At 39.7% G+C, this 15,522-nt stretch overlaps 1 protein-coding gene across 6 annotated transcripts in view; it reads right to left on the bottom strand.

Moving 5' to 3' along the window:
- Nucleotides 1–15,522, bottom strand: part of LOC102673797 — a 110,959-nt gene that overhangs the window by 53,377 nt on the left and 42,060 nt on the right. For 5 of the 6 annotated variants that reach the window (XR_421057.2, XM_031508286.1, XM_006610923.2 and 2 more), the window contains exons 3-5: nt 2,451–2,605; nt 2,186–2,305; nt 1,322–1,508 (exon numbers count right to left, since the gene is read on the bottom strand). Coding sequence is in view for 5 of the 6 variants with exons in the window: in XM_031508286.1 (XP_031364146.1) it covers nt 1,322–1,508; nt 2,186–2,305; nt 2,451–2,605 (462 nt within the window). In the remaining variant the exon portion in view is untranslated. The remainder of the gene's footprint in view (nt 1–1,321; nt 1,509–2,185; nt 2,306–2,450; nt 2,606–15,522) is intronic. The other variant, XM_006610921.2, reaches the window with a different exon arrangement.

Below are 15,522 nucleotides of genomic sequence, written 5' to 3'. Positions count from 1 at the left end.
CAAAAGAAAAACTTGACAAAATCGAACGGAATTTCCCGAAAATTTTACAAAAACAGTTACAAAGAATCAAGAAAGTGTCCACACACTTTTCAGAGTATATATCGTCGACCTCGATGTTTCCTCCACCAGCTGTCACGCGATAGATCTTCGTTCCCGTTTCGAAGCCACTCGTGAACTCGATGAAAGTGCGGATTTTAAAATAATGTCTATCGATCGATGGATAGAGGGAGGGTGTACAGGTCGATGCGTTTCAACCCCGAGATAATGCCACTTTGCCGTTGGAATAGGGAGGAGGAGGAGGAGGAGGAGGAGGGTGGCGAGACGTCGAGCCTTGTAATTTCACCGGAGAGAAAGGGCTTTTTCCCTTTTCTCTTCGCGAGGAAAAGCTGTTGTCTCGTACAGGGGGAGGGGGATGATTTCTTCCCGTAAGAACCGAGATTCTCCCCCCTTCTTCGATGAGAGATAACGATGATTTGTCGAGAGATACGGCCCAATCCCAGCCTAAAGGTGGGAGATATCGTTCGAGTCAAGTTTTGGACGAGCTCGTTTGTACGGTGTCTCGCGATAAGGATATGGTTGTCCCGATCGCTTTCCGCTTAATTTGGTTAATGCGACGAGAAACGAGTTTTACTCGAGTGATATCGGCGGATTTATTTTTAACGCCACGCCACGCCACGTCTGGAAAAAAAGGAAATTCTCCCGGTGGATGTGATAAATGATTATCTCTGGACGCGTCTCGTTTAACGCGTTTAAGACGTATTCGACCTGTAACGCTCCAAAAGAAAAACTTGACAAAATCGAACGGAATTTCTCGAAAATTTTACAAAAACAGTTACAAAATATTATAAAGTTGAGATTCAAATTTGCCTGCGGAATAGCGGAATGAAACATTAGGTAACACTAATCGTAATGGAAGGTTTTACGGGCCTATTAAATTAACGCGAGTCGGCGAAACGAATGTAAATTGAACGAAACCGGTAATTCGTCGATACAAATATGAGATATTGTCTCGAGCTCGAATTAATTTCGAATGATCGTAAAAGGCAAATATCGTCGACGAAATATCGCGTTCGATGTTGCGAGAAAAGTAAATAACTCGTTAGTAATTTGTTGCGAAACAAGTTTCGATGAGAACTCGCCTTTGATCGGGATTGTTTTCTTTCGATTTCTGCGAGAAATTTTCTTTTTTTCTTTCTTCTTCTTCTTCTTCTTCTTTTTTTTTTTTAATCTTGCCCTCGAATCGACGGAGGGAGCTCGATCCATCCCCCATCCCCCTCTCCCCTCGTATTTTAAGAATCTGATGGTCGATTTCGTGACATACCTTTCCCAGGAGAGCCTTCGTGGAATTTCATCGCTCGGAATGAAGCTTGGCCTTTGGTTCAAGAGCCTCGCCAATCTGGTCAAAGGTTGAGAACCACCGATGCTGGAGGTACTCAGCCTCCCGCTTCTTGTCGAGTGTTCCTTCGAGGATTCTCTGGTTGGTGGGCCGGAGTCCGAGACGCGACGTTCTTTAAATAAAAGTAAAGAGAGAGAGAGAGAGAAAAAAAATGAAATATGCATAAGAGAAATAAGACACACTCTGAGAAACTTCTCTCCTTATTTTAAGATATTTGTTTGTAAATACAAACAGAATACTTTTAACGAGACTTGAAAAAATTATTGAAATGAAGAAAAAGTTGTTAAGAATCAATCTTTTGTTTATCGAAATCGGATTTTTCTATTATTTACCATTAAATTCTATCGTAGAGAAAAGGGGATAAAAGTAATTGGGCAAAGTGTCGATAAAAACCTAATCCATTAGCTGCCATCGTATAAATTTCATATTCCTCCGAATAAAATTATCTATAGTTAAATGAGAGTAGAAAAAAAAAAAAGAAAGAAAACATTTATCATCAACCTTCTTTACGGAATAAAATTTACGGATAATAATAATAATCTAAACTATCTCCATTTATAAAATAGAAAAGTGGAAACTCGTTTTCTGTTTAAAAAAAAACTCTCGAAAGATTCAAAACGGTTGTCGCGCACAATCGATCATACGTTTTCAAGAATCGAGAAAAGCATAGAAGAAAAGAAAAGGAAAAAGAAAAAAAAAAACTCCCCTCTTCCATCCAATCCGCGAACGTGAATTCCGCGGATCAAGCGTATCGATTCATCGACTTTTCCTTCGCGGATAAACCCTTACCTATCGTTTCGTCCGTGAAGGATATCCTCGGCGCGAGCAACCTGCAATGGGAGGCTGTACTTCCACGTTTCGTCGAACTTCCACCGTCCACGGGTGGAACGGATAAACCAGTTGATGCAGCTGTAATCGAAGTTATCGAAGTGGTCGCACGTAAATAAAACGATAGGACCGTAGAGGGATACGACGGACGGAGGGGATTAATTTAAAAAAGAAGGGAAGAAAGGAAGGAAAGGGTAACTTAGGGGGATCTTATTTATCAACGTACCATTATTAACGTAACGAGCATCGATCTGCGCCTGAAGGATACTCAAACCGGGCGCTACTATGGCTGGCAAAGTTCTGGAACGTAGGAGGGGGGCAGGGCGTCCCCCAGGACCTCGTGCACCTCTGCCTTCCGTTTTGCATTCTACCGTCGGGATGCTGGAAGCAAGCAAACGATATTATTATACCATTCGCTTAATCTATTCTATCGACGTGGAATATCAATGAACCTTCTCCCTCGAGATTTCGAAGATATTAATTGTTCTACTTGTAGATCCGTGTACAGTTCATCCGCAGCGAGCGAGAAATTTGAATTTGTTTATGATTTTGGTGTTCGGTTTCGAGTTTCAATATTCGGGGTATGATATTTATTCGGGGTTGATAATATTGCTGTTACGAATACGATAATACGGAAATATTACAACGAACTTTTTCTCTCGAGAGATATTAACAGTTCTGTTTTTGAGGGGTTGAAATTTCGAACGAAGTTACTTTGAGCGATAACTTTATTTCAAATGCTCGAATTTATTCCGGTGGCTATTATGGTTGATCCGCTTTTCATGTATCTCGGCAGTTAGACGCTACTAATAAATTATTCGAGCAAGTTATTCTTGAACCGTTGAAATTTTACCTACCCCTGAAGCATACTTCCATAAGAATTTAAACGTGAAATGTTTCGATAAAAATGATTTTGAGATAGATTTGAAGAGGGAGATACTACTTGAGAGTTTCTTTTTCTTCTTCTTTCTTTTCTTCGACGAATTATTTATTTTTATTTATTAAATAAGTCTAATTTTTTTTTTCTTTCTCTCTGAATCGCATCCACGTTCGGAATTACGGAGAGAATGTCTGCAATTCTATAGAGATTTGTCACGAGGGAAGAGAATAAAGATCGGGAACAGGAATCTTTTTTTTCTTCCCCGTGTCGTGTAATAAGAGCAGAACGATCGAAGAAGAAAGCAGAGTGGCAAGAAGCCGAGGTAAACCTTGGAACGAGGAAAGGAAGTCGGCGTCACGAGATCAGGATTACGGATCCTGGCTCGCAGGAAGTTCATCTACCGGTCGAGCACTTTGTCTCTCCGCTGGACCCACTGGACTTCCTTTTATCCTCTCTCGATAATTAACGTCGGTTCGTGTCACGAGAGCGAAAAACGGTTGCTTGGTGTATAACAATGCGCCCTTCGTGCTCTCTCGTGGTCGAATAAGGGTTTATTAAAAAAAAAAGAACAAAATATCAAATCTAAATCGAGAATACGATGACCGCAATATTAATTTTTATCGAATCAGCGATGTCGAATTATCGAAAATGTTTTATCGTGTTTGTTTTACTTTCTCGATTAAGAAAAAAAAAAATGAAATAAATTTGTTATCGAAGAAAAATGCGTTATTTGTCGCGATAAAGAGGATTATTTACTAGGAGAGAAGAGAATAATATAGCAGCGAAGTTCACAAGTTCGGAGATAACAAGACGATCAAATTGCGGAAAACAACTTATTGACACAATCGCCACCCTTTCATCTCCTATATCGTCTACTTTCAAACTGGGTCACATTCTGCATTCAATTAAAACTTGAAAATTATTAAAGGGAAGATTAACCACCATATCTAAAACAAATTTTACCCTTAAATGTGCGTACTTAATAGATTTAAAAAAAAAACTATTCTCAGCTTTTCGAAAGAAACGTTCGTTCCTTTCGCTTTCCTTTTTTTATTTTAAAGATGCCAGACCAATATAGCTTTGAAAAAAATGAGCTGTTCCCGAGGAAGACGTAAACTCTCGAGATCGTATCTTTTGTCTCGAGGGCCTAGCCTTAAATCCGTACCAAAAACGAAAGTCATCCTGAAAAATGGAAAGGAAGGGAGCAAAATTTCTCCAATTGGAAAACTCGCGCGAACAAATATAAAAATATTTGTTGGAACGAACGGACAGAGCCTCCTAAGAAGAAAGGAACGTTTCTCTCGAAACGAAACGCCGATTGAAAGATTGGAAATACGTATTTTTTTTATAGAGAAATCCTAATAGAAGTATTACGAGAAATCGTGCATGGTCTCTTTTAAAAAAGATCTATTTGAGAATTTCGCTTATCTTTCGAGAAAACCAATTCGAGGGGATAATTAAGAATTACATTGGAAGTAAGGAGAGCGTTTTTCTCTGTGAAAAGATTTATGCATACCGTTATTCGACTTTTCGAAGCTGTTTGATTAAATTTCAAAATTGTTTAACGCTGAAAAGTAAATCTCCCTTTCAAAACTTGGCGCGTATACACTTCTCGCCAAACTTCCGCTCGAAAGCTTTCAGAAATTTCCAAGAGAGGATGTTTTCGAACTCGTTGTTGGCCGAATCCACGAATCCCGGTTGACCGGGATATTTTGAGAACGTAGTGCGCGCAGCTTTTCAAACTTAAAGGATCTCAACCTCGATAGTTTCCCCTGTCAGGCGCACGAGCTCCCAAAGGACTCAACATTAAATCATGCACACTGTTCCACCGCCGCGGATTTCAATATCCCCTCCAATTTCTTTCTGGCAACGTTTCATTTCGCGATAATTCAACGATCAAAATATACGCGATATTTCCAACAATCGCTTCTTCCTCCTCCTCTTCTCCCTTTTCTTTTTCAATTAATTGCGAATCGATAGGAAAGGAAATTCGAGGGAAAATTTTTAGAAAGATCGAGAGAAATGTTTTCCTCCGTAATTTCGGAAAATCATCGAGAAATCGAAAGGATTCCATCGTTGAAATTCGTTCGAACCGAAACAATAAACGTCACGTCGGAAGGAAAAGAGTAAAAAACGAAAAGAAAAGAGAAAAGAAAAAAGGGAAGAAGAGGCAGCAGAGGCGTTGAACGTTTATTTCGTGGAGCGGTCTTTCGCATCGACGCGTTTCGACTCAACTCTTTGTTTTTTCCGCTTCGAAACCCGCCTATCTTTCACGCTGTCGCTCGAAACCATAGTAGAAACCGAATATAGCAAAGCGATATTGTTCTTTGGTAAGAAGATTCCTCGAAGCAGCGCTCGCCAAAGGAAATTGCGACCAACTGTCTGCCTAAGCGTCTTGCTCGTCTTCTTCGTGTATACGTATACCTTTAACAAGACACTCGTTCGAGTTTAATCCTGTTACAATTCTTAGTTTTTCTTTCTTACACGTGGAAATCGTGCTGGAAAAAGTAAAATTTTTCCTCGTTATTTTTTCATTAAAAATTATTTTTCCCTATAAAATTCCGTAAACCGTTAAAGGAAACCGTTTTTTTTTATAACACAATTTCATAAGACAATTAACGAAGAACGATATCGAAAGATCTCTTGATAAAATTCAATGATAATAGAATTACAAATTATACATACGAGAAACAACCGAATTGGACGGAAAATTTATTAACTCGTTTCACATTGTGCGTGAAAATAATTTGATAACGAAAACTCGGATATTCGATCTGTTCGATGCTCATAGTCGGCCTCGCCAGTGAAAGAGAGAAAGAGAGAGAATGCGAATTAATGCGACGTACGTAATTAAACGTAATTAACGCGACGATGTCGAGTTCCGGATGCACCGGTGTAAATTAGTCGATTAATCTTTTCCTTCTCGTTCCGGGATTAATATTGTGACGCGTTCAGTGTTGAGGAAAAAGGAAAGGGAGAAAAGTAGCTTCGTGGAGGGAAACCGTGGAGGGAATGAATTTTTAATCAAGAATACGAGTGGCCGTGGAAGAGGGGTTTACTAAAGGCAGCCGGCCGTTTGTTTGCTGCCTTTTCTCATTAAAATGTCGCATGGCTTGCTCGAATAACGACTACTAATGACGCAATTAGACCACAAAAAATTTGCGTTAATTATATCAGATAAGGGGAGGGGGAAAGGAAGGGAAAAGTTAAGGATTTCTTATTAAGGAGGAGCTTTCGCATGCTCGATTAGAAATGGTTTCCTCGTTTAATTGATCAACGGAGGAAAGATATCCCTTTCGCGAAACAAGATTATCAGCCGTGCGATAATAGGTTCGTTACGTTTAACGAAATCCTCGAAAAAGGGAAAATTTTATTCTACTACTCGTTCAAAACCTTTGTCGCGTTATGCTTGAAGAGAGAATCTTCGTAGAACGGGAAGAAAATATTCGATTTCCATTTCTTCCATTTAGGAAGGAATTATTCCTTTCTTCATTATCGTCGATATCGAGAGGACAATACCCTGTGCATATAGCGATATACGGTATATCTGATTCGAGTCCCGCCATTTGCAAATGTTTCACAACCGTTTCGACAACTGTCTTCCCTTTTTTTACGAGTTCATTTTACGATCGGTAAACCTTGGCACGAAAAATATCTTTGTTGTATCACCGGCGAAATTACCGAACGTTTGCTTATACCTCCCACACTAATATGTGTCGTGGATCGTGGAAATAAAAGTCAGGAGGAGCATTCACCGCGATGTCGAGGAAACGATGCTCGATCGTCTCGGGAGGAAATAAAATTTCCTCCTCTCAGTTCGCGCGCATCGCCCTCGAACGACCGATTCCGAGTTTCGGTTCAAGGGCAAGCATCGATCCATCGATCCGATATTTCGACCACGATTCTCGACAGAGGAAACAGTTTTCTCGTCTCGAAACAATTTTCGAGATTATAGATCGAATCGTTTCGACCGATTTTGATTTTTTTTCTTCCCTCTTTGTTCTCTCTTTTAGAAGAAAAATATTACGTCGAATTACGTCTTGCAAATCGGCTTTCTCGTAAAACGAAAATTTATATAGCCATCTCTCGGAGAGATGAAGAAGGCGTATACTTTACCCTCGTTGCTTTCGTTGCAGAGTAAAAAGCACCGAGCATTATGGATATAAGAGGGCACGGTTTTACGTTCGAGGTGTCATAGCGGTACCAGCGACTAAGTAAGAGCGACTAAGAGTAAAAATTTTCGTTTCAAAGGTATAAGATTCTCAACTGCGCGTTTCAACGGCCGTTCTTATCGGCTGGTCCAAAATTCATTGCTTGGAAAAGTGTTTTGTAGAAATTATCTTCTTCTTCTAGCGTCTTTCCGCTATTTTTTTTTCCGATTTCTTTTTTGGATTTTTTAGAATAATCTTTCTTTAATTTCCACGTTATTTTTACGAGGATACTCTTTTGTAGAGATTCTCTTTTTTTTTTTTTTTCATATCTTTGTGCCATTCTTCAGCACTGAAATTCCTTTGCTGTTTTCCTCCACTCAATGCTTCTTTCGATTGCTCTTTTCAACATTCTTGCACCGATTTTTGATATCATCGTTCTCTTCTTGCTCAACGACTCTTCTCGAAATACAAGTAGAGAGAAGGTATTCCTTTATCCAAACGGCAACTTTCACGAATTTCAACGCTCCAGGAAGATGTGTCGCCGAAGGAAAGCTTGCATAGCGATAGATTCGTTGTCATTATCGATATTAGATAATAATCCTCTCTCCACAGAAAGTAAGTAGAACTGGAAACTCCAGCTTTCGATAGGGACAAAGAGAAAGTGAATATCGGTACTCATCGATCGAATTACAGGAATGGACGTCGCCAAGTAGAGATCTTCCAGCAAAGGACGCAACATCTCGAAGAGCTTCAAACACTTTGACAATCGTAGCGAAATTGAAAGCACAGAAATTGGATTCGAACCACCTTTGAAAACATCTTTCCACGATCCATCTCAATCTCGTTACGTGAAACTCGACGATATTTTAACGTAGAATGTCATCCAGTTTGCGACAAATATTTCGTGATATTTTCGCACTCGAGTAAAAAAACAAACTTAACAGCTTCTAAAGTAAATAAATGAATCTAAATTTAGAACTTGATTCTTTTTTTTTTTGCAAAAATTTAGAAAGAATAATTTATACGTTTATTCTTACGATTTTTGTATCAATTATTCATATATATATTACATCTGTAAATTAATTGGATGCATCATTTAAAAAAAGAAATCGTTCCCAATCTTACACAATTATCGAATTTCTTGACAATAGAGATATAATAGATTCGATCTCTTCCAATGCTTGAAGCTGTATATCCGTCGAATCGGAACAATGTTCGAGCGGATGATAATCAAGATGGAATAAGAGTTAAAAGAATAATCCAAAGTTTTGCGAAAAATTTCTAGCTTTCTCTCCAACTTTCATCATCGATAAACTATCCTTACTTTTATTAAATTTACCGCGACAAATTGCAATGCGTTACTCCAAATGGAACGATTTCGGATGATATATTACTATTAAAAAATCGAATTAAATTCTCGACTAATAATAATAACAATAACATAACATACGACACTCGAGATTCAGAAAGATCTCCCAGCAAGAAAGAAATCTCGACGCTCCGCTTAAAAATGATTAAAGAGAGAAAGACAGTGTCTCGAGTTTTCAATGAAATTATAAAAGGATAGATCGTCCCCCTTTCCCTTCTTTTTTTCCGGACCAAGTTTCACCGCCAATTCAATTTTTCACCGCGAGGATCCTTCGAGAAAAGAGGTCCTCCTCGACAGGCCTCTTTCTCCTCCGTTCGTTACTTCCTCTTCGTTAGGGATGCTTAATCCAATTCCCGGAATTCGACCGATGAATGTTCGAAAATGCTCCCCCACTTCCTCCCTCTTCGATGATCATCGATGTCGAATTAAATCTGAATGAAATGTGATCGCAACGACGAACCTCATTGTAATAATATAAAACCGCTTAAACGAAAGAATCCGTGAGAAAAAACGTGGAAACCTTGAAGAAATCGTCAAAGAAAAAACACCGGTTCGAATTGAGACAAAGTCTAAAAATTCATATTTTTAGATAAGAAGAGTTTGTCGCGGCGCAAAGGATCGAACGAAGGCTCTCGACCTACTTCCTTGCCGGTTGCAAATTAATGCAACCCGAGCCTCTTTGATATAAAACGTCGGCTTCGGTTAAAATAAGGAGAAAGCACGTAGCAGAAAGACGCGAGTGTTTTATTCTTGGAGGGGACGTTTGATTCCAATCAATTTTGAATCGAGTTGGAGAGGGGTGAGTTGGACAGAGGAAGAGAGATTGAGAGACAAATTTGGAGAAATGGCGCCGAGTCCAAGGTGGCTTGGTTCTCTCTGGCTTGTATCTTAAAGGGACTAACGCGCGAAAAAGGAGAGCAATAAAGTGATAAATCAAGTTTTGGGGATAGAACGCGTATCCAAGCTGTAACTATTGAGTCTTCTCTAAGAGAGATCGAGGATAGAAGATCGACAGAGATGTCTCTATTTATTTGGCTTCTAGAATACATCCTATCCACGAATATATAAGGAAAATTCAATAATTCGTTAAGTAACTCTGATACGAAACATGGTAACGTAATTATATTGAAATAAATAAATGCGTCTAAGCCTTGAGGAACTCCTTTCACGAGTCACAATGTTGGTTAATTGCGAGTGTCTTGGTGGAGGATGGATGTAATTTGCATAAATTTGATTGGATTGAGAGCGAGAAGGAGAGAAGGAGATGGGTAAAATTTGTCAGAGCGGAAACGGAATCTCGTGTTCGAGGACATTTCGATGATTCCGCTTATGCTCGCCCGTGTATTGGCAACCGTTCGAGCTCGAATCACTGGTTGCAGATGTTGCACCAGCGGCTGGCAATGAACCTGACCTCGAAACACGGAGATCGACTCGAAGGAAATTCGTTTCTCCTCGAGTGAACCTTACCACCATTTTCTTCCGCGATATTATCGGATTACGTAATGTTGGCGCGATGCTCGGCCGAGCATAATGGTATTACGTTCCTCCTCGCGCAATTTCAACCGATACAACGCGTCGTAACGTTATTAAACCGCCGATAAAGAAACGTAAGACCCGCGAGAGTCTGCCGTTTCATCGTAAACATAAATCTTCTTAACGTATGCGATATCTGAATCAAACGCGGCATGGAAGGAAGGGGGAAAGGAAGAGATATCGGTGGCCAAGTATTTTTATATTTATATTTTTATCCGCTTCAACGAATATTATAATTCGAAAAGTATTCTTCTCGATTATCGAGCAAATGTTACGAGCAGATGTTCTAAAATTCTCGAGAAAATATACAATTGGGATGATTTATATTCGAGTATACTACTGAGAGTAGATGGATTTTAAGACATTCCAATTACATTTAATCAACGATAAGATGGAATTTTTGAACGACAATTTTGTTGTACGCATTAAATTACGAGACGAAGAGGAAAGAGATTTTGCATCGTGATTTATTTAAACTTTGTCGGTATCAAATAAATATTCATCTGGATACGCTATCGATTTTTCGAACAAGGGATTAAAATTCAGAGTTGGAGAAATGGTAAATTATCAAAACGCAATCCAGATCTCCTCGGTTGTATAATGTTTACAGCTCGTTCGAAATTATTCACGACTCGGTAATATACCGAATAATAAAAGCCACGAGGTTTTTACTATTATATAGGAATATCTGTCGACGATAAAAGTTTTCCTCATAAATTCATTCTCCGCATGTTCTCGAGGACAAAGTTTATGCGGAATTCCGATTACGGCGCGTAAATTCCCGCAAATTCTATCTTCCTCTAAAACAATATGCCCTCGCGTGTCCTCCATGTATAACTCGTGAAAATTTTTCGATCCTTCGATACGTCTCCTCCTCCTACTCGAATTTCTCCTCGAAACTCGTGCAAACAAACGATCACCGAACCATCGAACCATCGACTATTGACCCGGCTCGACGGAGTCATATCGATTCATCACGCTCGAACGACGAAGATGGAGAAGGAACGTTCCCAGAAATTCCCTTCCCAGCCAAGGATTCCCTATTCGGCTGCGTCTATAAACTGGATTTACGTACGTTCAACTCGAGGTGGAAGCCGGGCACGTGACGAGACTGTGAAACCGCGAGCGAATTTCGCGGCCTCCGTCGACGCTCGTAACGCGCCAAACTTTCGTAATTTCCGGGAACACGGGAGATTTACGGGAGGAAACGCGTTTCGAGATTTCCACGCTCGAAAAATCGAGAACGCGAGGAGGAAACGTTTAACCGCGGCGATTTCGCGAGAACCGATATTTCTCGATTTTCCTCGTAAAACGCTGCTCCTCCAAAGATATTCCTTACCGCGAAAACTGGATAATTTTACTATCAACGGCGAGCGCGCGTGAAATTAGAATCGACTCGCGAACGATGCACGGTGAACACGTGCGCGGTGAACTTTCTGGCATCCATTATGGCTCGACACCGTCGTAAATTTCGCTGCATGATGTCCGCGCCAAGTGGAGAGCGCACATGCTGCGAACGCTTTGCCTGCCAACGATAAATGTTGATCGAAATGATCCGTCGGCCGGTAGGGGTTCGCCTCGATAAACGTGCCGCCTAAAATTCTCCCGATCCTAATCGAAACACTCTTCCAATTCGCACGGGTAATTTTATCGAGCAAAGAAATAGGGATGTTGGAGAGATGGATTTGATAGAGAGAGAGAGAGAGAGAGATATTATCGTACAACTCGATTCGAAAGTTTAATTTTCTCGAGCCAAGAAATTGGATATACGGAAGAAGAAACGTTTTAAACGTGTCCATAAACGATATAAAGATTGTTTCATACGAATTAAATGGATAGAGATTAGATAATTTTTAATCGAGCTCTCGTAATGGGATTCGAAAATGTCCACTTTTACGTAACATTTTCTTTTTTTTTAATAACGAGTAAACAAGGTAGTCAAGAACATTAAACGTTTAAATGAACTTTTAAATAAGCTTATCATGTAGTGCAAAGTAATTTGAAAAATTTCATTTCACAGATCCGAAAAAAATTGAACGCGTTGTATTAACACCGATCCGTAAAGGCGATAAAAATATCCCTAGGGACTTAGACGGAGAAGGTTGGAAAAGATGAAACGAAAAGAAAAACCGATTTTATCTTTTTCCAAACAATTAGAACCGTTCGCTAGTTATGATACAACATAAGAGATCGAGTCAAGTTTATTTTTCCAATCTTCGTTAACAAAGATAAGAGTAAAAGAGAAATTATCGGAAATTTCCAGTTGCATAAGTTGTGAACAAAAATTTGTGAATGTCGCGAAGGCCAAGGATTATGGACGAAATTGAGAGAGGGGAGTTCGTTTTCGAGCCAGCCAGTTTTTCACGGCGAGAAAGAGAGAGATCCGCTCGTATTTCGCGTTTACAATTTTCAGACGACGTTATTTTCCGCATCGGAGTTCTCTATCACGATCCATGCTAATTGGATGAAAAAAAGATTCGACGCGAGAATCCCGTATTGTCCCCGGGGGAATATTTTTCGCCCGTGGAATCGCATTGTTATCGATCACGGATGCGACTCGCATACGTTCCACACACACACACACACACACACATACACAGATACGGTACGGCGTACGCGTTGGATCTTTTCATGCTCGTTTGAGCTTATGAAACACGCGGATTACCAAACGTTACGACACATCCTCGAACCGACACCTGCGCAAACACACCCATCGTAATAATGCATCCGTATTTCCATTAACGACCGAATCAGGCCGTGATTATTCCTTTCGTCGCGCCAACTTTTATATTCCCGCGGATAATATTCCCGACAAATTTCACGAAATTTTTTCCTTAACCTTCTCGCGCGTAGATACCGACCGATTTTCTCTCTTTTTCCTATTTGGATCGATCGAATAGGCGGACAGACGGAAAAGAGAAGGAGAAACGGATCGATAATAAGCGATGCTTAAGTGGTTGGGACACGAAACTGGTCAGACACGGAGGAATCGCTTTCCCCCCCGCCACCATTCTTCGTTACTCGACCGATTAATGTTCATCGTATCGGGAGGGTAAATTTATTTAAAAGAAGGATCGTCGAAAGAAGAAACGAATAGAGCAAGATGATGGAAGTAATCGTAATATCGATACGATCGATGAAATTCGAAATCGAGAACAGAGCAGAGGAGGTAAACGATTTTAGCAGTGAACACACGCGCGCGCGATCAACAAGAACGAGATCTTTTAGATAGACCGAGTGGAATCGGTTGTCTTTCAACGATCAATAATCTTCCTAAGCCTTGTATAAATAGCGAGTATCGATTTTCTCGTACAGAAAAGCTTTCTTTCGTAATATCCTGTCGCGCTGTCAATATTTCAGGCGAAACCCCGTAATAAAAATAAGCGAGTTTCTTTTTAAACAAGAATTAATATCGTTGCTCTCGATTAGATCTCGATCGAGCTAATTTTCATTGTAAGTACACTCTTGTTTAAATTTTTCCTTTATTTTTTAATCCAATAATTACACGCTAAGTAATAGAAACTTTTTTCGATCGGTATTTCGTAAGATTAAAAACCATCGGATTAGAGAATCTGTTATAAAAATATCGTTTCACTTTCAAATATATTCCAAATATATTCCATTAATTCAATATCTGCATGAAAACGAAAGAGTGGACTGCTCGCTTCGTTTTTTTTAATAACCTTAAAAAATATATACCGCTTTGTTATTATTAAAATAAAGCGAACGTATGTAATCTAGAAAGAAAAAAGAATAAAAAAAGAAAAGAGAAAAGAAAAAGGTAAAAAAATTCAATTCGAGAACCCAATGAAACTGGCGAATTTATTGGCACAGGAAACCACAGAAAAATCCCCTCGATATTTTCACGCAGGATTTTTTTTACGCCACTGAATTTCATGTTTTCAATCAACCTGACCAGCGAAGAAACGCGACGAGACGGAAGGAAAATCCATTAGACAAACAGAAAGAATTTCGGATCTTCTCTAAACTCGTATAACCGCGTCATGTTCGATTCAATCACGATTTTCTCTTTAACGATGCACCACCAATCTTCTTTCTTTCTTTCTTTCTTCCTTTCTTTTTTTTCACGGATCCTTTTACTTTCTATCTTCGCGCTATCTTCGTTCTCGATCGAGATCGTTATCTCGACCGCTCCAAAACTTTCTCGCTTTTTGCTTTCGTAAAATAAATCGCCTTTGTAACAATTCGTTCGCGTTTTCTTAACACAATGATTATTGCGAAAACATTGGATTTGCTATTAGCAGAGATAAGAGAGATAAGAAAGAGATCGGAAAGTTTGTCGAAAACTTAACCAGTTAACGCTACCTTCCTTCTTTCGTTCTTTATACAAATTACGAAACTTTCCCTTACCGGTATTTTTAATAGAATTCTAGAAATCTCCTTGAAAATTCTCCGCTTGAAAACCGATCCTCACCTTCCTTTCACTTCGATGAAAATTGATCCCCACCCCGTTTGCCTCTCGATTCTCCGCGTCCCCGCAACCCTTCCCTCCCCCTCCCCTCCGCAGAACCGCAAAATCGATATCACGGATTATCCCTTAAAGATGTTGCACCCGGAACTTCCCGTACCGATCCTTGTTTCGACCCTTGTTTTCGATTCCGCTCCGCTTCCTCGCCCATCTTTTCCCCGACTCGATCTTCTGAATTATTCCTTTTCAACCCCACGAGAATATCGTTTTAACGAATTTATCCGTATTGTTTCGCAGAAGGAGAATCGATGCAAACGATTCGAAAATGATCGAAGAAGAAAAGTGAAGAATTTGGGCGGATATAAAAATTTCACAATTCCAGGCGAGTTTTGTTCCATAGATTAGAGTAGAACAAGCATCGGGGTCAAATAATCCGAGAGAAGAATGGAAGAAGGGGAAGAAAGGATCATCTGTATGGAGATCATCTGTATGAAGAAAACCTTCATCTTACCTCCTCGAGCGGAAGTGGATAAATCTCTAAAGATTCGAATTATCGCGAATTATTCCAAGAATCTGGAGGAAGATTAAGAGTAAATAACGAGACGCGGATAACGCGTGTAGATTATACGTCAGATTTCACAATTTCTTTCCCGTGAAAGCAAGGAAAACTTTTTAAATCTATTTCTATGATGTCGAATCGGATGAGAAAACGTTTCCTAACGAATGCAACGTTAGACGTATCAACCGGTATGGAGAGATATTTCGAAGAAGAAAGTTGAGACCCGATATGCAAATCAGTCGGAAGGAAAATTCTTGAGAGCGGGATAAGTTCACGTATATAAATACACATTTTTTACGTGGCGCTGGGTAGAATCATGTGCGCTTTTTTCGAGATCAGAAATCCAATGTTACTTCCTGCCTCTTCGTCGAACAGAA

The sequence above is a fragment of the Apis dorsata genome, unplaced genomic scaffold (assembly GCF_000469605.1).
Source record: "Apis dorsata unplaced genomic scaffold, Apis dorsata 1.3 scaffold_82, whole genome shotgun sequence".
Lineage (NCBI taxonomy): Eukaryota > Metazoa > Arthropoda > Insecta > Hymenoptera > Apidae > Apis > Apis dorsata.
Note: the sequence above shows the minus strand (reverse complement) of the source record. Positions and strands in the feature narration are given on the sequence as shown.